At 43.6% G+C, this 23,025-nt stretch overlaps 1 protein-coding gene across 2 annotated transcripts in view; it reads left to right on the forward strand.

The window, feature by feature from the left end:
- Positions 1-1,137: 1,137 nt before the first annotated feature.
- si:dkey-100n23.5 (cyclic AMP receptor-like protein A) overlaps positions 1,138-23,025 on the forward strand; it is a 49,296-nt gene continuing 27,408 nt past the window's right edge. The window contains exons 1-10 of one of the 2 annotated variants that reach the window (XM_034574086.1): positions 1,138-1,360; positions 3,868-3,920; positions 5,289-5,343; positions 6,351-6,407; positions 6,515-6,575; positions 9,077-9,164; positions 12,379-12,468; positions 13,027-13,065; positions 18,053-18,131; positions 21,288-21,335. In XM_034574086.1, coding sequence (XP_034429977.1) covers positions 1,280-1,360; positions 3,868-3,920; positions 5,289-5,343; positions 6,351-6,407; positions 6,515-6,575; positions 9,077-9,164; positions 12,379-12,468; positions 13,027-13,065; positions 18,053-18,131; positions 21,288-21,335 — 651 coding nt within the window. In that variant the 5' untranslated portion in view covers positions 1,138-1,279. The remainder of the gene's footprint in view (positions 1,361-3,867; positions 3,921-5,288; positions 5,344-6,350; positions 6,408-6,514; positions 6,576-9,076; positions 9,165-12,378; positions 12,469-13,026; positions 13,066-18,052; positions 18,132-21,287; positions 21,336-23,025) is intronic. The other variant, XR_004612493.1, reaches the window with a different exon arrangement.

Consider the following 23,025-nt stretch of genomic DNA (forward strand, 5'->3'; position numbering starts at 1 on the left):
GTAATATCTCGCCAAGTGGAAAACAGAAAATAACAGAAGTTCATTGTAACTGACAGTGACAGACTCAAAGGCCACCGAGGGAAATGGATGCAGCCGGAGTTTCGGTTCGACAAACGGTCCATGTTGCTCTTTACGGTGGAAAGAGATCACTTGGCCCTAAAGTTGATTTTAGATGTAGCCTAATATCCTACTGATATGCTGTACACTACAACCACATTATACATTACATTTAGCAAAGACTTCTTTAATTTATTGCCATGTGTTGGACATATAGGTTAATACTTATAATGACCAATAACATACATTAATATCGTTTTTTGTTTTTTTTTACAGTTTCCCTTATCAGGCTAAAGCTGTTTCACAAGGTGTGTTTAAAATCAAGTCGGAGAAAAATATTTCAAGTCGAGCGAAACTTCTCAACCATCTTCAAAGCGACACACCTTCTAAATTCCTTTTTCTATCTGATTGCGACTCTTCTCAGGCAATGCAGCCACACTGCTATTTGCATTTAGGGAAAGCGTAACATGCCTTGTTGTTTTCGACTTCACATGAAGTTACGAGTTTCTAAAAATACATAGAGAATAGATTATCTTATCAGTAACCTTAAGGTGAATACCAGAGGCATTGCTAATATGCAAAGCCTTGTGTGTTGTTGTTTCCATCTACAAGATATTATTCAAGTTGGGAACATTGGGATTTTTGTAACTTTTAAGCAGCGAATCCCTGGACGATGAACTGATGCTTTGGTATTAGTAAAAAATAAACCAATATAGGTGCAATAAATGTATGTAAAAAGTAGGTGTTGTTAGAATATGTGGTTTTTTTAAAAAGTGGTATTCATTGTGCGGCATGATATTTTATTATATTGTATTGAGTACAAAGAGTATTGAATGTTACAGTAAGTGGAGGAAAAAAATAAGTTAAGAAAAAGCTTAAACACACTGTTGACCTGTTTAATCTGTATCATTGCCTTGAATTTTATGAAATCATCAATGCATCATTCGTTTGTGGAATTGAAAGTAGTGTCAAGTAACAATAAAGTAGCTATAATATTCCCCTCTGGTTGTAGAGGTATACAGCAGCAAAACATAGGAATACACAAGTAACATTTATACAACTCAAGTCTTCTGACTCGCTGACGACACTTCGACTCAAACGCGCAACTGTTCTATTTTGTCCCTGCGTGCGCGCCGTAGAAACAGGAAGTACAAGTGAAGCTACAGCAAAACAAAAACCAAACTGATGCGAAATCATTTAAAATAAATAACTTTGAGTAAAAATGGACACTGTAGATACACGGTCAACAAGTAACGATTCGCGCTGCGTATTTTTTAATACACATTCCGAAGACTATCGATGCGTGAGTAGCCAACGTCACTGTGTGCTCTGTTTTCTTTTTAGCTTCGGGGCTAATCAGCTAGTTAGCTTCACAACGTGTCACTGTTGGCTCACCTCAGGGCTATGGCTGGAATAGGTCATTATTCACTGCGCCTGATGGGTTAACAAGTGATCGATATATTTAGCGATAATTAGCGGTTAGCTTGTTTCCCGGGCTCAACTGTTACGATACAGTCCTCAACAGGCTCACTAGCTGTTTATTAGCCTGTTGAATATGAGATAACGTTATATGTTCCCTACGACACAGTAGCTTGCTTACAGCTAACGAAAACATTAAAGCAACAACTTCACGTCTTTTGAGCCACTTGTTTCCCCCAAATGTGTGTTAGAAGCCTTGGTAATGTTTTAAATCCACTTCTACATATTATTTATCAAACAAAAACAGACCATTTAATTGCTTTTCCTCTTTTAAAAAAACTGGATTGCATTGAATTTACAGGTGGTTTATTCTCCATCTTTTGCATTAGTGTAAAAAGGTGATTGTTAACCTGCTCAATTCTTCCCTTATGTTCCCAGTAACTGTGTCAGGAAATACACCGATTGGATCAATGATTGCTGAATAAAGTTTTTCAGATTAGAGTGACAGAGTCTGTTTATGTGAGAAGGAGTATCTTCGCATGTCAGCAGCTTGAGGGCTTCGTGTTATCATCCCTTCTGTGGGCTCAAATATCACAGGAGGAATGCTGCAGTAATGCCGTCTTGCTAAGGGCCCAGATTCCTCCTTTGGTGACTAACAATCGATCACAAACGCATGCAATAAATCAGTGTTTTAGACTCTCCGACTATCCTAGATAACAGTTTTGCAGCTCACTTTTTGTGAAAATGAAAGACAAAATGTACAGGCATGAGTCCACTGTCCTTATTCTCCATTATGTGTTTGAAGTATTGGCAAAATACGAATGCTCATTCACTCAAGTGAAGAATACTAAGTAAGTCAAACACTTAAAGTCAAATGAAGGTAAACTAGTCAGCTGATAACATGCATGCAAGACCCTCTTTTCTTTGTAATTTTAGCTAAGATTTAAGTTGAGATTCAGGATTCATGTTTATATATCTAGACTGAATTTACCAAGACCAAAATGATGAATTACTAAATTCATTAGTCAATCGCCAAAAAACAATCTGGAATATTTTCGATTTATTAACCACTTAATTATCTGCAACATTTCCCAGTTTGAGCTTCTTAATTGTGGGGATTTGTTCTTTTTTGTGATAACGAAGTGAATCTCTTTGGTTTTAGATTAATGGATGGACTAAACAAGCAATCTGATCACATTACTTCAACCTTTAAAATATTAAAGCAGGAATTTTATTCAGGAATTTCTGAAATTTTTAAAAACAAATTAGAAGATAATCGGTAGATTAATTGAGTTCTGTACATTAGTTGCAGCCCCAATACTTTACACATTTGAAATTGACAGTCTAGTCTTCATTTATACTATAAGACTACATAAGGTGGTCATTGCTTATTCTTTGGATCATCTTGTATTAATACTGTATATATTGCCCAAGATAAATATGATCCATTTCTGTGACATGAGGAAAAAACCCTCTTCCAAAAGTCACATAATAAACAATTTAAAAGCCAAGATCACTAATGCACTATTCATGAAAACATTTTATACCAAAGTGTGAAAAGTTAGAGCCTTTTTATCACCACTGCTGCTCCATATTGGAAACGATCATTCAAAAGTACTTAAAACAGTCATACACTGGTTAAAGGTGGGATACTCTCTTCAGTGAATCAGATCTTTTCATAAAATCTTATTTTACACTACATTTGTCATGTTTTAGGCAATAGATGTCTCTGATTTCTACAGACAACAGCATCTGTTCTTACAAAGCTAAATGCAGGTCACCAGACAAATCACAGGTAGCTCCTTGTTGTCACTCGTCAGTGGTTGGAGGTGTATGTCAGTCAGCGTGTGTGGAAGGCCATTTTCTCTCTTTCTTTTCTCTGATACTTACAGGACTGACTCCTGTATGTCTTTCTCTTTTCATTCTTTCTTTTGTTATACTTTTCTTTTCTCATATCCTCTCCGAGTGTAGCTCGATCAGTTTCAGGTTGAATGTGGCTTTGCACAAAGTATGTAGTGTGTCAGGTTCTAGCCTGGTAAACACACAGGCATGTCAGTATATCATTCCATTCAGCTTTCTTATAACAGCAGTCTGTGTTATCTATGTAGTGGGTTGGAATGGGTGAAATGCATGTGGAGGTGATTCAACAACACCTCAGATGCAAATCAGGAAGTATTTTTTTTTTACAATACTTCCTTTAACTTCACGTGTGCTTTCAGGCACGTACAAAAGACACAACACAACAAGAGGCAGTCCTGTCAATCATGTTATTTCTAAACTTATTTAAATAATGACACTTTCAAATTTCCACAGCTCTTGTCAGACAAAAATATCACCCAGTATGTATAAGTATGTTGTTTTTATTAATAATGTGTTGTTTCTGATTTACAGGTGGTGATTTTAACAGTAAAACGAGCCACAGGCACCATCTCCTTAGCAGGATGGTAAATATTTCCTCATAGTATTTCTTTGTTTTGACATGTGTCCTTCACTTTTATTTTACATCAGAACAAAGTATAATTTAGGGATATATTGACATATTGTATATTTGACAAATTTCTGTCTACGATGAGTTGCGTTCAAACTTTCACTAAACTCTGGACATTAGGGTTGAGCGATGTAAATGTATCATGTAAATGGTCCTTTACACTAACTCTGTGAATAGTGATAAGAGGCCGTGTCTCTGATGTGCTCATTCAAGTCTGTTTTTAGTTTCAGCGTATGTGGTTTGCAGTTTTTTTTTATTGGCCACACCTTGTCCTGTTAGAAATGTTTGTCCTGTAAATTACATCTATTTTTAGTCTATCCGGTTTATCAAAAGTGGTGAATGTAACTACAGAATTATCAGCTTAAGATTTGCATTTAAAAGCTAGTTTTCTAATGAAACTCAATGAAGTGTCTTTAACTCAGGCCCAAGGCTATCGACTACAGAATGACATTCTCCATCAGTTTAATGGAACATTAATTTTTAAAAAAACTTACAAGGGAAATTATTATCTCTGCTGGTAAACGTTTATTCATTATTGCAAAGAAATCCTCTGAGGGTTCCCATTTGTTTCAACCATCAGTTGTTATTCTGGACGTAGCATCTAATAGACATTTGATAAACTGCACGTCAACACGCTGGCTTCGATATCTTTCCACGCAGGTTACCTTCTGGCAGAGATTCAGCCCTTCACATATCGCTAAGCAGGTCTTTGGCAGGTTTTCTGACACACGTACACGTGTCATTAGTTTCAGTCAAAACAGGCAGACTAGGGATCTTACTGCAAACTAAACAATAGCAAGAAAGTTTGTAAGGGAGCCTGAAGGTGTTAGTGTCTTAGGTCTTATGATACATTTATGTGCAATAAGTAAATCAGCAGTTAACACCCTGTCCTGCTCAAATTGTTACCTCTGCTGTGGAGGTTTTCAGCCCTGTCTGTTTGTTTGTTGGTTTGTTTGTAAGCAAGATTACACAAAAACAACTGAACTGATTTACACAAAACTTGGTGGAAGGATGTTTTATGGGTCGGGCAAGAACCCATTAAATTTTGGTGCAGATCCAGGAATTCTTTCCACTGTCTTTAACATTGCAAGATAGGACATTTTTCAACATTTTTACTACTTTCACAGTGAATAATTAATGAATCTTGATTGAAAAAGCCGGGCACATTTAGGGCACTGATATCTATGTGAACAATTAGGTGCAGCCTGATGGATTTAAAGGGGACTTATGAGCCGTGGCCGAGATATCTACTCTACTGAGTGACATTCTACTGACCCCTGCAATTAACAAGAAACATTTCATTGCTGTCGTCTTTTCTCCTCAGTCTCTTCATGCTGTTTGTGATTTGGCTGCTTCGCAGATATCACTCTTTGGCTCAGGTAAAGTTGTACACTACAATGTACAGTATGTTTTCGTTCTTGTTTGCCATTTATTAATACTTTGTTGCCACAGGAAATGTGTTCAATTAGCATTGGTAAATCTTTGTATAATTGAACCCAATTAAAATGCTCAGTTGTGAAGTGAAGTGACTCGTGGACTTCCGTCCTCTGCTTTGTCCTCTTTTCAAATGAAGAGATTTACATTAGTCTTTTTTTTTTGGTGGTAATTTTCCTATCCTACATTACATTCCATACATTTGGGTGTGGGGTTGAGCGTGCACACTGTGAACTCTGCAGCTGGTTTCTGTTTTTGAAGCTGGTCCAGCGGGTCTGTCAGGTTTAGCGGTGCCTCGCGTTTTCCTCCTAATCAGAAAATAAGTGACAGCTTAACACGGGGCTCTGATGGATCCTATTACCTTCAGACCAGGTCGAAAGCAGTGGCCTTACCTTCCTCCTCCCTCCTATTCCTCCACCTCCTCCTCTTGCACCACACAAACCCTCTCCTTACCTCCACTCCACACAAAGGTTATCTGTCAGTCAATAGTCTTTAGCGCTCTGTGGCCCTCCCGTGCTCTTCTCCTCTGTCTCCTCCTCCTCGTCCCCCATCTAAGCGCTTCCTCTGCAGCCTTGCCAGGGTCATTACTGGAGGACAGAAATTGACACAAAGCTCTGTGTGTCTCTTTATGTACCTACCACATCCACCTCTATCGTCACAGTCAAGTAAAAAAGTGACAGCTGGCATTCACAGCAAATACCCTTTTAAAATTCTGAAGCAGGCAGATTATTGATTTATTCCATAAAAACCTATTGAGTTCGGTTTGTATAGAGGGAATTAAGAAGACTCTCCCCTCTGTGATATGTTCAGCGAGTTGTCACCAGGGACGTCGTATCCCAAGCTGTCAGCCACATCAGTGATCATTTGATCTGTGATTTGCCCTTCTCGCTCTGTGTGAATATAAATGCACTGGCATCCCTTTTCATGTCGTTCTCTCATTTTCTCTGTACAGAAGATGATTCTCAGCCTGACTGTCGCCGCCTTTTTCGACAGCGTAGCATATGTCATGGTGAGTTTCTCCTGTCGGTTTCACTAAATGTGGAAATATTCTTTTTTTTTTTATTATTGGTTGGTGAAAAATGTCTGTCTGTGCTCTTCTGTCCATCCTTCACCCAGGGTGAGTCACAACCAGAGGGGTCTCTTTGTGACTTCCAGGCCTGGTGGCTAACTTACTTTGGTAAGTCCTAATTTAATTAATTCCTCACTAGCAAACTTTGCACAATAGAGACGAGTACGCCAGCAAAGACATCTGCTGAGGAGCTCCTATATCACAGTGGAAAATAATACAGCTTTGTCAGTTGGGTTTTCTGGCTTGGGAACAAAAAGCGTCTCGACACTGATTGTTCCAGCTCATAACATCTTTCATCCAGAGCTTTTTGGAATGTAAGGTGTGGAGTTCATTTCAGTTTTATTTGTGTGGCGCCAAATCAACAACATACATAATCTCAAAACACTGCAGAATAGGGGGTCCACAGAAGTGGAGATAAGGGCAAGGAACTAAGGTTTTAAAATCCACAACATTTTCAAAAAGAGACATTTTTGAGTCCACCACTTTTTGTAAAATGTAAATGTCTACACCTGTAAATCTTCTTTGACAACTGGTCTCCCCAAATCACAGGACGCTGGTACTTAACAAAACTGAAAAGGTCCAGAAAATGTAATTGCAATTTGATGCAGATCCAATTAAGAATCTGGATTGAATCTAGTGGATTTACATTTCATAAGGGAGTAGGCTTCAATTTGGTTTGTCTTCTTTTTTTTTATTTATCAACCTTCATTCTTCCACACTGGAGGAATTCCATGATTTCCTGATCTACATTGTTTTTTTTGGCTTAGCTGTAAGGCGGGGCCTTGGTGGATGGTTTGGGCATTAGAGTTTAAATTGCATTTATGTCACCAACTCAACCTATGTGTCCTATTCAAAATAAAGGGGTGTATATTTGCTTGTGATTTGATACTGTTCACTAGCTGTCAATGCTGGCAGTTAAACCTGTTCATCATTTAGGAAGATTCACACAACACACCCACCTTAAGAAAACCCCACCCATAGTAATGGTGTAACACTTGGGAGTCAAACACTGTTGTTTACTTATTGGCAGGTCATAGGGTTGCCTTCAAACCAGATTCCTCAGCGTGTCATCACCGTCTCCTGTATGAGGAGATCATTTTCCTCCAATGACGAGACAGGACTGCATCATTTCATTATATTTAATCATAGTAATTTATATCCTGTGTATTTGTACTGATGAGACAGGTTTTTTTTTCACATGGGAAATCCTGGTTTTATTTGCATTGCTGGCATTTGCTGTAATTACAGCTCCTTTAGCCTTAATTAGCACCAAGATTCTTAGTTAAGACCGGTTGCTAATACGACACTTACCCAGGCTTGTTTTCGCCTTTGTTGCTTTTGCTTCGCAGACAGACACACAAGCACACACACACACTCAGATGGGTAGAGGGTAATGGGCAGTGAGTTACTGCCGCAGGGTTTGTGCGTGTCACCTCGGTTTATCATGAGGATCCTCACGCCGAGGACAAACGGCTGTACATAAACAGTGGCTGAACAGGCACTTTGTTCTGTTGCGAAGCGTCAGGTCTAGTGGGAGCCTGAGAAGCACAGCTCTGCTTTTAACTCCGACCAATAAAATTTTATGAAATGTGTTTGAAACGGAGGAAGAAGACGGTAGCAGGGGCAGCACCAGGACAGGTGGTGTTTTCGAGCTAAAGCGAAGCCCTGACTGCTGCCTGGTTATATAAGACGGCTTCGCTATCACGGTGACAGTGATTTATTGTGTTGATGACATTGACGGCCAGCCTCCTTCTTTCTTAGTCACTGAGAGCTCTTCCTAAAGGTTCCCTGAGTGTAAGAAGAGTGTGTGCTTTGTATATTTATGTGTGTGTGGGGTGGGTGTGTTGTGAAACTGAGTAAACTGAGTACGCGACTCAAAGAATCCATCGTTGTGACTACCGGCCCTGCCTGTCCTGTCAACAGAAACTCACTCACACACTCACACACTCACACACACACACAGGAAGGGGACTGAATACGAGGGCAGAAAAAGCAAAGCGATCTTTCTCGAATTTCCTCCTTGTCTCTGTAAAATACATTCATATTTTTCGCCCCTCTGCTGACTGCACCTTCCTTTTCCCTTTTTTCATTTCATCTTTTCTTCCTGGCGTCTTTACACCCTCGGATCTCGTCCACTCTGTTGGCCCCCACACCCCCGCCTCCCCACAGCTCACTCTACTCCTCCTCTTTCCTTTCCTTTCTCTCTCTCGCCCCCACTCCGGCGCTATCTCCCTTCTGCTTTTCCACAGTTCATCATTATCTCTCTCGGAGCTCCCCCCTCTCATCCATCACCCTGAGCCACAGGTTTCCCTCATATTACTGCAGAATGGACCTTCATTTATCAAAAATTGGGCCACATGCACACACAGATACATACACACTCACACACACCCTCATACACTCTCATACATTGGATACACATTTGCAGGTGCATGCTGGGTGGCGGGGGCCAGTGTTGTAATTTGACCTTGTGGTTTTTCTGTGTGTGTGTGTGTGTGTGTGTGTGTGTGTGTGTGTGTGTGTGTGTGTGTGTGTGTGTGTGTGTGTGTGTGTGTGTGTGTGTGTGTGTGTGTGTGTGTGTGTGTGTGTGTGTGTGTGTGTGTCCGCAGACTGGAGCGCCTTGGCCTGGGTTTGCCTCATCACTTTGAACCTGTACCTCAACCTGGTCCGAGAAATAAGCACCAACAGATTTGAGATGTGAGTAGGAAACTTAGAGCTGCATTTCGTTCATGAATATATTTTCTTCCCCCTCATCTTCCCCTGATATTTAAAATGTATTATTTGCTCAATAAAATGTCAGGAAAAAAATTCAGCAGATAACTTTCATTGTAAAAATACAATACAATAAAACTTTATTCATCCAGAAGGACACTTGGTTTAGTAACTAAAAGTGGAACAAAAAATAAGATAAAGACATGCACTGAAAACAATGCAAACAATAAAACAAAAACTCGATAAGAACAAAAACGCATAAAAACTGTATAAAAGAGCTTATAATTTTTTTTTGCTAAAGTGTGATTTATTTAAAAATACTAAAAGTTATAAAAAGACAAAGCAAAATTGACAATGTTTTAACTATCAGTTATTAAATTACCTGCTTATTTTATTGTGTTGATCCACTATCGACGTATTAAGTACAGTGTTTGTCTGTCGCGTGCACATATAAGTCACTCTCTGTCATACGTCTGCTAGTATGTCTTCCTCTGAATGTACATTTGTCTTTTGTTTTGTTGTGGCCACTTTGTGTGTTTATGTGTGTGCATGTGTTTGGTCTGCCGGAGCATGTGTCTCCCCGCGGAGCATTGACAGCCCCCCTCCTTCCTCCCCCTCCTCCTCCCCCTCCTCCTTTTCTGTTCCAGCCAGCCGACGCTCTAATTGAAAAGGGAGTGGGTTTCAGCCGTTCAGAGCGAGTGTGTGTGCGCACCCATCTTCACGCTTTGCAGCGCTGTGTTTCTGTCGCTCAAACTCCCATGAGCAGTCTCCACAGTGCGAGTGTGAATTTGCTTGTGTTGGTGTGAGCTATTTTCTCATTTTCCATTCCTAGCACGGAGCTTTCTGACACAAACATGCAGTCTGAAAAAAAATGCGCTCCGTGGGCGAAAAAAGAGGCAGCTTTAACAAGTTTGCAGCACCGCTGTGTGCTAAGTCAAGGCGATTGTTCGTAGCTGTGTGTCTGCTACCCCCATCCCCATCCCGATGCCGTGGGGGTTTCCCTGCAGTGATTAGCAATAAGCCAGACGATATAATAGTACTATAACTCAGAAGAAGATGCCCTTATAGGTGAGGAGAAGGGGGCAGGCCAAATTCAGCTCACTTCACAGGCTTATGGGCTGCACACCTCTTGTAACACCGGAGAGAGTAAGGTGGGAGGATGATAAGTCTTTATCTTTGTGGCTGGTCGCACATGACGTGGCGAGAAAAAACCCCACCGCACTTAATAGGTTAGAGCGAAGCGCGGACGAGGCATCAGGGGGGCTGTCGTGTTTTGACTGCACATAGATAAGCTGTATGTGTTTCGGCAGGCGAGTATGTGGCTTTGCATGCATGCACAATTACCCCTCAGCCCCCGAACACAACCTCCCACCCTCCCTCCCTCTCGCACGCACGCACACACAGTGACGGCACAGTGTGATGGTTTATGAATGAACAAAAAATCGTCAGAGGAGATGGAGAAGGGAGACTGGATGATCTAAGAGTGATTGAAGAGGATGCAAGAGAGGATGGGAAGTGCGTTTGTGTGTGTGTGTATGTGCGCGCGTGCATCTATTTTTACGTATTTGATGGATGGATTCAGGCAAACTGAATCTGCTGTGCGCTGAGGGCACAGAGATAGCGGCGAAGCTGAAGACGGAGGGTAAGAAGAAGAAGCGGTGTGAGGTGGTGAGAAATGAGATTGAGCCTCTGGAGAGATTTCCTAGTGAGCTTGCACGTGTGTGTGTCTGCACGTTGGCGTGCGTGCAGGTGTGTGAAATGCAGAGCGCAGAGCAGTCCTGCTGTGCCTCATTAGGCTCATGTTGTGCGCTGCTCCAGACCTCGGCATCTCCCTCTCAAAGCGGTGTGTGTGTGTGTGTGTGTGTGTGTGTGTGTGTGTGTGTGTGTGTGTGTGTGTGTGTGTGTGTGTGTGTGTGTGTGTGTGTGTGTGTGTGTGTGTGTGTGTGTGTGTGTGTGTGTGTGTGTGTGTGTGTGTGTGCGTGCGTGCGTGCGTGCGTGCGTGCGGTGTGCGTCTGCAAGCTCTCCACATTGATTTCCTGACAAGCACCCCCTCCCTGCACCGATCGTCACGCCATGAACTGGAAGCACTGATTTCACCATTTGTATCCCTCCTCCCACCACCACACACTCTCTCTCTCCCTCTATCGCTCCTTCTCTCTCTCTTTCTCTCGCTCCCTCCCTCGCTGTCCTCTTTGCTCTTTTGCTCGCTCCGCTGCTCGATTGCATCCTCGTTTTTAGGTCTTCCACTTTTTCCTTTTTCTCCCCCTTCGTCTACCTTGTTTTTCACTCTCTCTCACACTTGCTCTTGTGTTCGATCTAAGCGCACTCTCTCCCTGGATCTATACATTTCCTATGTCTCTTTCCCACCCACCATTCTGTTCTATTTAAATCACCAGCCATCTCTTTTCCTCCACCACCTCCCACACACTCGCACTGCTGTCCATCAGATGGGGGGGCATAAAGGAGGGGGTACAGTGTGCCCCAGTGAAGGTGTGTGTGTGTGTGTGTGTGTGTGTGTGTGTGTGTGTGTGTGTGTGTGTGTGTGTGTGTGTGTGTGTGTGTGTGTGTGTGTGTGTGTGTGTGTGGTGCACAACTCGAGAGGGATTGAGCATGTCTCAGCTGTGTCGGCACCGCTCGATTGACCGCACTTGGAACAAGTCAGGGCAGGACTTCCACTCTATTGACCAGGCGACACTCTTCGCTCTATAAAGTATCGACGCCCACACTGACGCCCAAGACACTGGAGCACACACCTCATATATCAGACACACACCGTCACACAATTGAGATTTTTCAAACTTTTAAGATGGCAAATGTCTGATATAATTTTTTTTTCATTTTGCCTCTATGACCTTATCTATGATAATAGTCTATTTTATATCATATATGCATATTTTTATGACACAATTTACGCAGCCTGGTGAGAATTTGCATCCTTTTTGTGGTTTTTGTTTCAGACAGCTTCTCTGCAAATCATGTTTTCCACAACAGTGAGGATAATTATGGTTTATATTACCATGAGTAATTGGCAGTCTGGCCGTATCGGGATCTGTACCTTAAAAATGACCCCGATGTGAGTGCCAACAGAGAGGGATGAACTGAAGTAGAAAAGAATTGATTTAGTCATAGGGCCTTTTCTCAGGGGCATAGCTCCCTATACTCGGTGCTCATAATGAAATAAATGTCTCCCCTTTATCAGGTTTTACCATCTGGTGGCGTGGGGGGTCCCTCTGGTCATGGCCTCTTTACCCCTGCTGAAGGGTTACTACGGCCCCGCGGGAGCCTGGTGGTGAGTACGGCCAACAGTCCAGCTACAGCATACATTTTGTTTGTGAGCCAGCGACCGTATATTTTCTGTTAAATGTCTTTACTTTGCAAGAAGGCCACAGCTCTGGCCTCGTTCCAGCTCCAGCCGAGCTTTGTCCCTCACATGGTTTTATTTGATAAAAATTGGCAATTATCAGCACATCCTTGAACAGCAAAAACGCCCCCCCCCCCCCCCCCCCCCTCCTCTCTCTCACTCCCCAGTTCTTGCGGTGAATAGGAAAGGCATTATTTGTTTGGAGGGTAGTTAAGGGGGTGAGGAAAAAGGGGAAGAGGCCGAGGAGAGGAGGAGGTGGAATGAGAATTGGGACAGAGCCTTAATCTCCAGGCTCGGCTCTCTCTTTCCACTCTCGGCTTATTAATAGCTACAGCTGCACAGCTTTTCCCCTCCGCAGTCACACAAGTCTCTCTTCCGCTCACACTCTTCCTTTTGTAACCCTCTCATCGCTCTCTCCCCCTCACCCTCTCTCTCTCTCTCCCCCGCTCTCTCCCTCTTTCTCTCTCTCTCTTCCTCTTCCCCCAGCTGGATCACAGACGATCACGTAGCCTGGAGATTTGGGATGTAAGTAGACCCTCTCAGCGCTGCCATCAAAGCTTCCCCTACTGGGGGAGGGAGTGGGGAGGGCTGTCTCCACGGGGAAATGTGAAGGGTTGCATGTCAGGGGAGCCTGCAGGGTTTTTTCCCTCTTGGTGTAAGGCCAAGGTGTGTGTGTGTGTGTGTGTGTGTGTGTGTGTGTGTGTGTGTGTGTGTGTGTGTGTGTGTGTGTGTGTGTGTGTGTGTGTGTGTGTGTGTGTGTGTGTGTGTGTGTGTGTGTGTGTGTGTGTGTGTGTGTGTGTTTGGTGCGTGTGGATGTGTCTGTATCTGCCTCTGCCTTGTCAGATTTAGGGGAGTTGCTACACTGTGTATTTAAGTGTTTAGGACGGCTATGAAGGATTATGCCTGTCTACTGCTTTCTGCAACTGGCCCTAAGTCTGCAAGGGCTCTTCCAATTCCCTGGCGCAGACTTTTAAACACACACACATGCACGCACGTACACCCCCGTGCCCGTGCACACGGCAATACCTCACCACGAGCCAAGGTAACCGCGTTGCTGCTCACAGTTTCAGTAGGGAATCAATCTTTCTAAACAAATAAGTGCGCACTTAGACTCGCATGCAGAACAACACATAGCTATCAGCTGTGCTAAACGAGCCTGTGTCTTTTATCAGTGCTCCTTTGCTCTGCGGCTCTTTCTAGTTTTCCATGCTGTCGTGGCCCAGGGGGACGAGCTGCTCACAGGATCAGGGAATCTTCATTAGCTCTAATTACATCAAACCAGACAAGAGATTAGAGGCCAAGGCAGCACCCGTCGAGGAAAAAAAAAAATACACTCAAACACACACACCCTGCTGACTGCTCGCGGGGGGAGGCGCGGGAGGGCAGAGGTTGTAGCATTAAAGGTGAAAAGTGGAAAAGGTGGGAGGAGAGACATAAGGGGTGTAGTTAGAGAGATGGAGAATTACTCATCACGAGCAGGAAAGCGGCACACTGGCACGGGAAGCCGAGGAGAGTCAGAGAAATAAATTGCCCTCGTCTCTGCCCACGCCCCGTAGTGTGTCTTCATCAGAGTTCAGCGAAGCGCGCAGACAGGACAGAGGAGGCGGGGAAGGCTCGGATGAGGAGGAAGAGGATGTGAAAAAGGATGAAAGAGGAAGGAGAATGGAAAGCAGAGGACAACGCTGTGTGATCGAGGTGCGGAATTTCAGGGTTTGAGTCAGCAGTTGGAAGCACTCAGGCTTAGCTGAGTCACAGCTCTTAGAGGTCCCCATTGCGACAGAGAATATGACGCTCACAAGCGATTAACATAATTAGCAGGGTAATGCAAGCAGAATGGTTCTGTATGCAGGGATGGCAAAGTCTGCATTTGGTTCAACACTTACGCCTCTGTTGGATGGGTGGCATGAAATTGTGTGCAGACGTTCCTATACCTTTCTTACACCTCATTGTCTAAACACCAACGTGCGTGAAAACAGGTTTTGTAAACCGTAGAAAGAAGCGTTATGGCAATTACATTTCTACACCAATTTAACAGTGTTGGAACCATGCTTGACATGGAGGATAATTGTGACTGAAATAGCAAAGACTCCAACAGAAGAAACAAGCCTTCACTGCCTCCGTGATGTGTGTCATAGCAACACGTCAATAAAGGGGCCAAAATTTGCGTGTACACCAGATAGTAAATACCTGGGAGTACTCCAGAGTCATTCGCACACATGAGCCTTTGTCTCTGAGGGAAATGGCCCAATCTTCGCAGGTTTTTGTCCAGTTTGAAAGGACAAACATAATTTTGGTCTACCCAGACACCTTAATGACAGAGCATAGAGATTCCCAGATGGCTCTCGGAGGGAAATTGTATTGCATTGTGGTGGAAAAAGAAGCGCACACAAGCTCAAAGCGGTTTGCCTAAAGTAAACAAACCAGTATCAACACTGTTCTGTTTGTGTTTCTTCTTTTTCTATACTTTTTTCCCAGCAGTGTGGTTGTATTTTTATCAGTCGTCACGACTATCATTTAGGAAAGGACTGCACGAGGCATTGCTCCTCAAGTGCATTTATGAAAGGGAAAGGCTTTGTGTCGCAGTTGTGTGCACAATGACCAATCCATCAAGCATAACAGCAGTTTGACGCCCACTTGCGTTTTCCATGATTGTCACAATAAGTTTGACATTTTTGGCTACAAACACTCATGTTCCCCTCAGGATGAATTGATGTAACTTTGGTGGCCCATTTAACCTTTCATCCAACACCATCATTTGGCTAACATTCCACATGACCACCAGGTGGTGAAGACTAACATCTCTCTGCCGCTTTGCGTTGAGTGTAAGATTGACCCCTTTCTCTTGCTCTGTCTCCTTTTAACTTTTACATTTGTGCATCTGTAGAGCCACACCCCAAAACACCATGTTCTTTCTTATCTTTCTGTATCCTCCCTTTCTGTCCTGTCCCTGTGTAAGTGGTTGAACAGGTAGATCGTGATCTTTCACTCAGCAGTAGGATCTTGTGGGTCAGAGTTGCAGTTGAGCACTAACCCTGCACAGTTGGATCTCTACCCGCACTCTCATCTCCCACCGAGCACTTCAATTAAGGCCTCTTTCATCCAAGCCTCATTCTTCACTTCAGAGCAGCACCAGGGGGAAGGCCAGGCTCAGGCAGGGAGATTGAATCTGTGATGATCTTTCTTTCTGCCAGTTTCAGGCTTTCCACCTTTGCTCGCTGTTGTACTTTCCTCCAGATCTCGAAGCCCCCTCTGTATTTATCCACCTTTCTATCTATCCTTCCGTAGTCGATCTATCGGCTGCAGCCTTTTTCTGCTATTCCTTTCCTTCTTTCTGTGACCTTATCCCTCTCCCTGTCTTTTAATCACCCAGCACTTCTTTCTTATTTCTGCTTTCTGGTCCTGACCCACAATCTGCCATCATCCATCCATCTTTCCATCCTCACCTCTATTCTCGTTTCGCCTTTATCATCTGCCTACTCCGAATCCTTTCTGTCTCTCTGCCGCGATTTAATTCCTTCTCTCTCTCGCTTTCTCTCTCTCTCTCTAATTCGCTCCCTCCCTCTTGCTCTCTCTCTGTCTCCGGGTAGTGCTCAGCTGTAGAGCACAGCGGACTCTAATGGCAGATCGTTATCATGCTAATTAGAGCACTTTGTAGCTGCCTCCCGTCATTCTCTCTTCCTTGCAGCCCCTCCACGCTATTGTTAAAAAGGCCACCCCCTCCTTTCCCCTCTCCGCCAACCCCCCGCACCCCGTCTCTCCATCATTAACGGGACGTGCGCTGGCGTAATTGGACGCTGTTTATTCCGGTGATCAGGTTATTAAATCACACAGAGGTGACGCCTGCACAGGTCTCCCCTGAAACGCTTTCATCATTGTCCCATGCCATTATTGAACCTGTGTGGATGCGCACATACATGTGCACTCACACACATGTGCACTCACACACATGTGCACTTTCACACTTGTTCACAGAGGGTTGTGTATATCGACATCCCCTACAAGACGTGAAGGAACATGATGTGTAAAGAGGCCATTCCCCATTTCCTGCTGTATACAAGCGTGTACCATCGCAGATTCCCCTGCCAATAAAACGTTTAATTTATAACGCTAAGTGAGTTTCTTTCGACCCGGAGGCTTTGATGACAAGTGTGGGCGAAGTTGAATTAGGCCAAGGACCTAATATTTGCCCATTGAGATGCTGCTAAAAGATGCAATTTTTAGCATTTTTCAGGTACAGCGATGACATTTTTTCCCCCGATCCATTTTCCTGTGAAACTAAGTGCGTCCCTGTATTCATGGGTCAGAGACAGACTTAGACTCTGTTTTAAATGTCAGATTTTGTTCCCCTCCTGGATCCTGATCAGGCCTGTAATTACTCTTGGTGTTGTTCCTCTGCACAATCTATTATGCTTATCACGTAGGTGCATTCCGTGCCAGGTGCTCAGGAGGAATTGGGGTGACTTCTCCGAGTTACTGAGGCTGAACAGAGAAGTGGTGGCCAGGAACTTGTCGATCAAAGTGAGACAAAGGCTTGTTTCGTGATTACAAGGAGAGGCTGACACTCCTCTGAGCTTACATCACCTCCCCAGAGGTTGCATAACACAAGGCTCCCATTCCAACAAAGCCATCACCCATCACCCTGTTTCCCTCGCTCGTCTTGCTCGCTTTCATCTGCTCAGAAATACCTGACATGTTACTCTTCCGCCGTGCCTCTCTTCATTGTCAGCCCTTCATCCCATAGGAATGCCATGCATTTCAGGTGTTGTGACTTTCCTGGCATTATCTTTTGTTTTTTGTCTGCCTCTCATCTATACTCGCTGAGTTGCAAGGTCCAGAGGTTCTGAGCCAGGTCTGATTATGTGCATCCGCTGCTCATCCACCAGTTAGAATAATTCTACCCAGTGTCAAACAGTTAAACAGTCTCAGCTATACGTAAATACCAATTACCATTACATAAATACAGTTAATATTTATATGCGCAGTTTAGTTTAGTGTCAATCGGACTTTTCCAAAATAGAATAAGAGTTTTTAGAAACATCAAGAGAAATATGGGGGTTGTTTCATGTTTAAAACCGCACAGAAAGTTATTTTAATGTCTGAGTTACAACGATTAAAGTGAAGCATCATATCAGAACAAGCTGCTGTCCCAGTCTAGAACAAATCACATCTAACAACAATAGCCTCCTCAGGTTATGATCCTGATGGGGGAATCTTATTTAATGACTTTCTGTGGTCTGATCTCTTTGGCCAGACACCTGGTATGCCTTTACATTTCATTATGTTATAGACTGCATTAGGATGTATGGCTCTTGTACTTGTGGGTTAGAAATTTCATCAAATCATGTGTTTTTTGCTTTTACAAAAGCAAAATTTCCATTTGGTCTTCTCCAAACTTCCTGTTCCTGAAACAGGACTAAAGAAAAACAACCATCACAGACGAAACAACAGCAATGGTCTGATCTTTTGATAACACTCAGTTATCTTACTTCCTGCTTCTGTCTTTGCTTCACAGATGGTACGTGCCGCTGTTCTGCCTCATCTTTCTGATGATCTGCTGCTACGCCAGGATCATCTGCGTGGCCAATAAGAGGGTAAGTGATCCTCCTGCGTCCAGTGGGCAGCGGCGGCAACCCAACACAGTGGCAATTAAGCTGAATCCAAATGCATTGTGACCTTTTAGAAAACTGACATCAGTGAAAGCTGAGACAGCATTGCCACTTGCCTGTTTTTACATTTCTATGCCTGGGAGGGATGGTCTCCAAAATAATTTTACGTGTGATATATCATTTTACAGTTGGCACTAGGGTGAGAACTAAAATATAAAAAATACAATTCATGTTTTCTATCATCTGTTGCCATATAAGTAAATGACAGTAACGAGTGGAGATCCTCACAAATGATACTGATTAGAATCCACTGTTGCTGACATTTATGATCATGGTGACCTGGCAAAACACACATACGCTTTAGATAAGCAAACCAGATGTAAACAGACAGGTTGTCTGAGCGACTGAAATTTCAGGTAAATTTCAAGACACACGTAGGTCAAAGGTGAACCAGGTAGTTGGTTTGTGAACTGCAATACGTATTTACAGCAGAACGTTTGAGTAATGGCTGACCTAGTGATTTATTTAAAACCTTAATGAACCTAAACAATCTTTAAAGCCACTGATATTTCAGATCATCTACTTTTTTGTCTGTAATAACCATAGGTAATAACACGTTTGTATGTCGTCTTTCATGCCACTGGGTGGAAGCAAATTTGGAAATGATAATTCTATGTCTGTAAATATCATCTATTACCTTTCAAATGAATTATTTTCATATTTTGACATTTTGTGTGTTCAAAGTAAAAGTGTGGCTTCTTTAACTTAAACTCATTACCTTTTATTTTTATATAGATTTTTTTTCTCGACATTTTGAAGAATTTCACCGTCGCTTTTTTTTTTTGTGACGGATACTTTTCACTGTTTTGACATTTCAATCACTTAAGTGTCGACCAGAGCAACTAATCTGCTGATAAATCAATTAACCAATTAGTTGATCTCCCAGTGTTGGCTCCGAGCTCAGCAGAAGCCCAGAGGCAGCACTCCATGAAGTTCACATTGCTGCCATTCCCCCCGATCTTACACCACCACAATGTAGCCAAAAAGCCACTGGAGGGGCCACCAGCAGACTTGCGTTGCAACACTGTGTGTGTGGGATTTTGAAATTATTAATCAATTACAGAAAGAGAGGAAGAGAGAACGAGGCTAAAGCCACACTCCGAATGAAGTGGTGAACATTGACATTCTCTGTTTGAGCGTCAGGGACCGTGAAACAGATTTTTGCAGATAGCCGGGCTGCAGACGGGCGTCGTCAGAGACAGAAAGCAGGTAGCTAAAGGGAAGGGGGAAAAGAGAGGACTCAGCTCTTTATCATGAATGTGATAAAAAAGAAAGGATGAATGAATTTAGCTGGTTTTGAACCCGCATCTCATAACTCATTCAGCTCACGTAATCAGCCGTCTCTCCCTCTTCCTCTTCCTCTTGTCTCTCTGTATCTCTGTTCTCCACCTTTCTCATTTTCACCCTCCTCCTCTTTTTCCTTTTCGAACTCCATTTATCTCTCCGTCTGTCTCTGACTCCTTCCCCCTCTCATTTTTCCCTTTACCCCCCTATTCTCCATTCAGCCTCCACGTCTGTCTCCCTCTCTCCGCCTTCACTCTGCCGTTTTGCTTTCTCTATCATATTTATGAAGAGCTCAAGCCTTATCTCTTTTTCAGCTGCAGGCTGTCTCACTTGAAAGAATTTCAAAAAGCTTTGAAAGCAGGGTAGGTGGCGATGCAACGAGGAAAGGGATAAAGAGGAGGCGGTTGAGCGAGGAGAGGCAGGATGTTAGCCGGACGGAGAAGTTTGTCCGCTCTCCGGAGTCAGAGAGGGGGATCGCAGGATCATGGGTGGAAACGAATCCGTAGCGTGGGAATCCGTTTAGAGAGTGCACGTCTCATACACCAGTAAAACCCTCTGAGTGACTGTGTGAGCTTGTCGTAACTTGAGAGGTTTGAAAGTTAATGAGTCATGATCATGGCAGACATAGATGTCTCAGAGTGTGGTGTGTTTGTTTTACGGATGCGATTTTTTTACATGCCGACTCCTTCCCTCCCTAAGCCTCGTGCCGCGACACTTAACTGGCTGAATTGCTTGCTTTTCTGTGTCGCGGCTTGAGCAAGATTGCAACAAAAGCTGGGCACACACTCCTGAGACCTGGCCGAAGCTCTAATGATATTGCCACTTATTATCAGTGTTTGTTGATTTTGATGGATCGTGGTGCTCAGCTGGAAAGCGAAGGGCCGCTCTGGAACAAGTTTGATCTAATGGCCAAATGGCTGTGGCCGTTTTCCTTTCTTGCGCCACACAAACACACCACGTAGTCACACATAGATTTACAATGACAATCACATCAGCACACAGAAACCATGGCAACGTTGAGTTAATAAATAGCAGAAGAGCAGAGCTGTTAGTGCGTGTCGTTTACACTGCCATATTGTGCGTGTGCGTGTAAAGCTCACGCAGGCCCTCCAGAGATTTTGTCTGTGATGTCTTGGGTTACGTAAACCTTCTGGCTTCATACCCCCCCTCCCCCTCCCCCCCTCTATCCGCCACCTCTGTCCCACCATTACAAATCCCCGTCTTGTGCACGGGCGTGTGAGTGCATGTGTGCGAGCGTGTGTTCCTGTTCGTGTCTGTTGACATTTTCCGTGCGTTCCCCTGAGAGGGGAGTCAGAGGAAGAGCGGAAAGTATTCCCACGTCGTCTCCAGAGATTTCAGATCTGCCATGTTTGTTCCACTTTTTTTCTTTTTCGTTCACGCTTTCACACAATTTTCTCCCCCTTTCTCTACACACCCGCCGCCTCTCCTTCTTCTTTCTGCTGTCATATTGTGAGCACTTAAAGCTGATCAGTTCCCTCTTTTGTGAAATGTTGGGAGCTCCCTTCTGCCTCTCAACTCTGCACCCTGCTGTGAATTAGACAATTGTGCAGGGTTGAGGGAGAATTGGAACGATTTAGTGTTGGGATCGTAGCCAATGTAATACTTATTCCAGCTTGTCGCTCCAGGCACTGACCTCTAAATCTAAGACCAGTCCTTGGGAATACCAAATTAAATATAACTATATACTCTCTTTATATTTCTCCATATTTGTTTATTTTGACCAAAATAACTGACCTGACCTTTTCTTTCCATTTTTTTTCTGTCTTTTCTGAGCAGTTGCAGTCATGGTTGGGAACCTTCAACCCAGAGAGGGAGAGACGAAAGGTAATGGCCTGTCTGATCATCACATTTCTCAACACACACACTCACATATACACACACCAGACACACACACACACGGAGCGTGAGGATTAAACTGTGTGCAGGATTAGCTCTTGCGGTCACGCTGGGTAGGTGTCAAACCCAGCAGGGAGAAATTTGCCCTCTTGACTCTCTTCATGTGTGTGTGCTTGAGCGCGTATATAAATGTGGGTATGCACTTACGCACATGTTCCTAGCGTTACTTAATTAACAGTGAACAGAGGAGGAAAAATAAGAACAACGTGAAGACAAGAAGACCCTTCATTATGTCGGCTCTGCTTGTTTACACCGAACCAAACAGAGCCATCAAAATGCCGCCACAGGGTGTGATGTTTAGATAACATACCAGTGTTAAGGAATCGGAGGCGTGACGTGTAACACAACAGCCTCTGTCTCCCGCCATGAAGGCTCTCACTTTTACACAGACATCAATCCAGCGGCGACTACCACCATTGCCAGCTTATCCCCAGAACACCAGTCCCCCCCCCTCATTCTGTACCTTTTTTATGAAATGGCAAGGCAGAATAAAGGTATATCATTCCGGCCTTGAACCGGCTCTATTAAAGGGATGAGATTGAGAAACGTGAGGAGTTGGAGGGGAAAAGGTAACAAGCAAGAAAAACATAATTTTGGGTATGCTGCTGCAGTGTTGCGCTGAGGAGCGCAAAACACTGTAGTGTTTCCCATAAATGACCTAGACTGTGGCGACCTGCCATAGTCTAATTTGTCTCACCAAAGTTTAATAAAAAATCTGAATTTTTTACACATTCTCATATGAACATAAAAGTTCTCTAATTTAGTGTTTTACGCCATAGAGCTGTATGCAGTGATCTTTGCCCCGCTGTTTTTTCTCTCTCTATTTCTTTGTCGCTCTCTCTCTCTCTCTCACAATCAAATTGAAACACATTGACCTTTCTGTCATAGTCGCACTGGCCATTGGCAGAACCAGCAGAAATCATGTGCCATTGCTGGACCATCAAAACATCCATAAAGCTTTTGCCATTCTCAGCAGAATTCATAACATCAGTTGCTTCCACTTTATCTTTGCACCTTCCCATCAAGGGCATTCAGTTCTTAACAGGCGGGTAGACCTCAGCACAACAATCTGCCCTCTCCGTGTACCTGTAACTCAGTTGCGCTTGAAAGCATTTGTATGTGTTCATTGTGCAGTTACAACAGTTATCAGCCCTCATTGGCCGGAGTTAAATTTATTGCTAAGTTTTTTCAGTACCTCTTTGAAGGATTTTTTGGGAAGTAGTTCTTCTCTCTCACCAAAAGCTTCTTGTTATGTTATTTCGACTCGGCTCCTGGCTACAGACATTGAAGTGTCCTCCAGCAAGACACTAAACCCTCACTTGCTCAAGCATCGCTATGGAGATGCCAAATCGTTAAAATTAATCATAGCTTCCCCCACAGAGGTGGTCAGTGTTGCAGCACGACTCCTGAAAAGTTTAATATGTAATAGCAGCAATCCCTCGCTGATCCGCCTTGAGTTACCTGCTCACTGTCTCCTCTGCTCTGCTGCCGCTCCTCAGCCCTGCAGGGTGAGGCGTGGAGGGCAGGTTAGGGTTAAGGTTATGTAGATGCTGCCCCTAAGTGGCAGATGTAATCACTGCACACTGAACTGGCGTAACCCTCAACCATGACAGTAGTA

Source organism: Hippoglossus hippoglossus, chromosome 21 (assembly GCF_009819705.1).
Source record: "Hippoglossus hippoglossus isolate fHipHip1 chromosome 21, fHipHip1.pri, whole genome shotgun sequence".
Classification (NCBI taxonomy): Eukaryota; Metazoa; Chordata; class Actinopteri; order Pleuronectiformes; family Pleuronectidae; genus Hippoglossus; species Hippoglossus hippoglossus.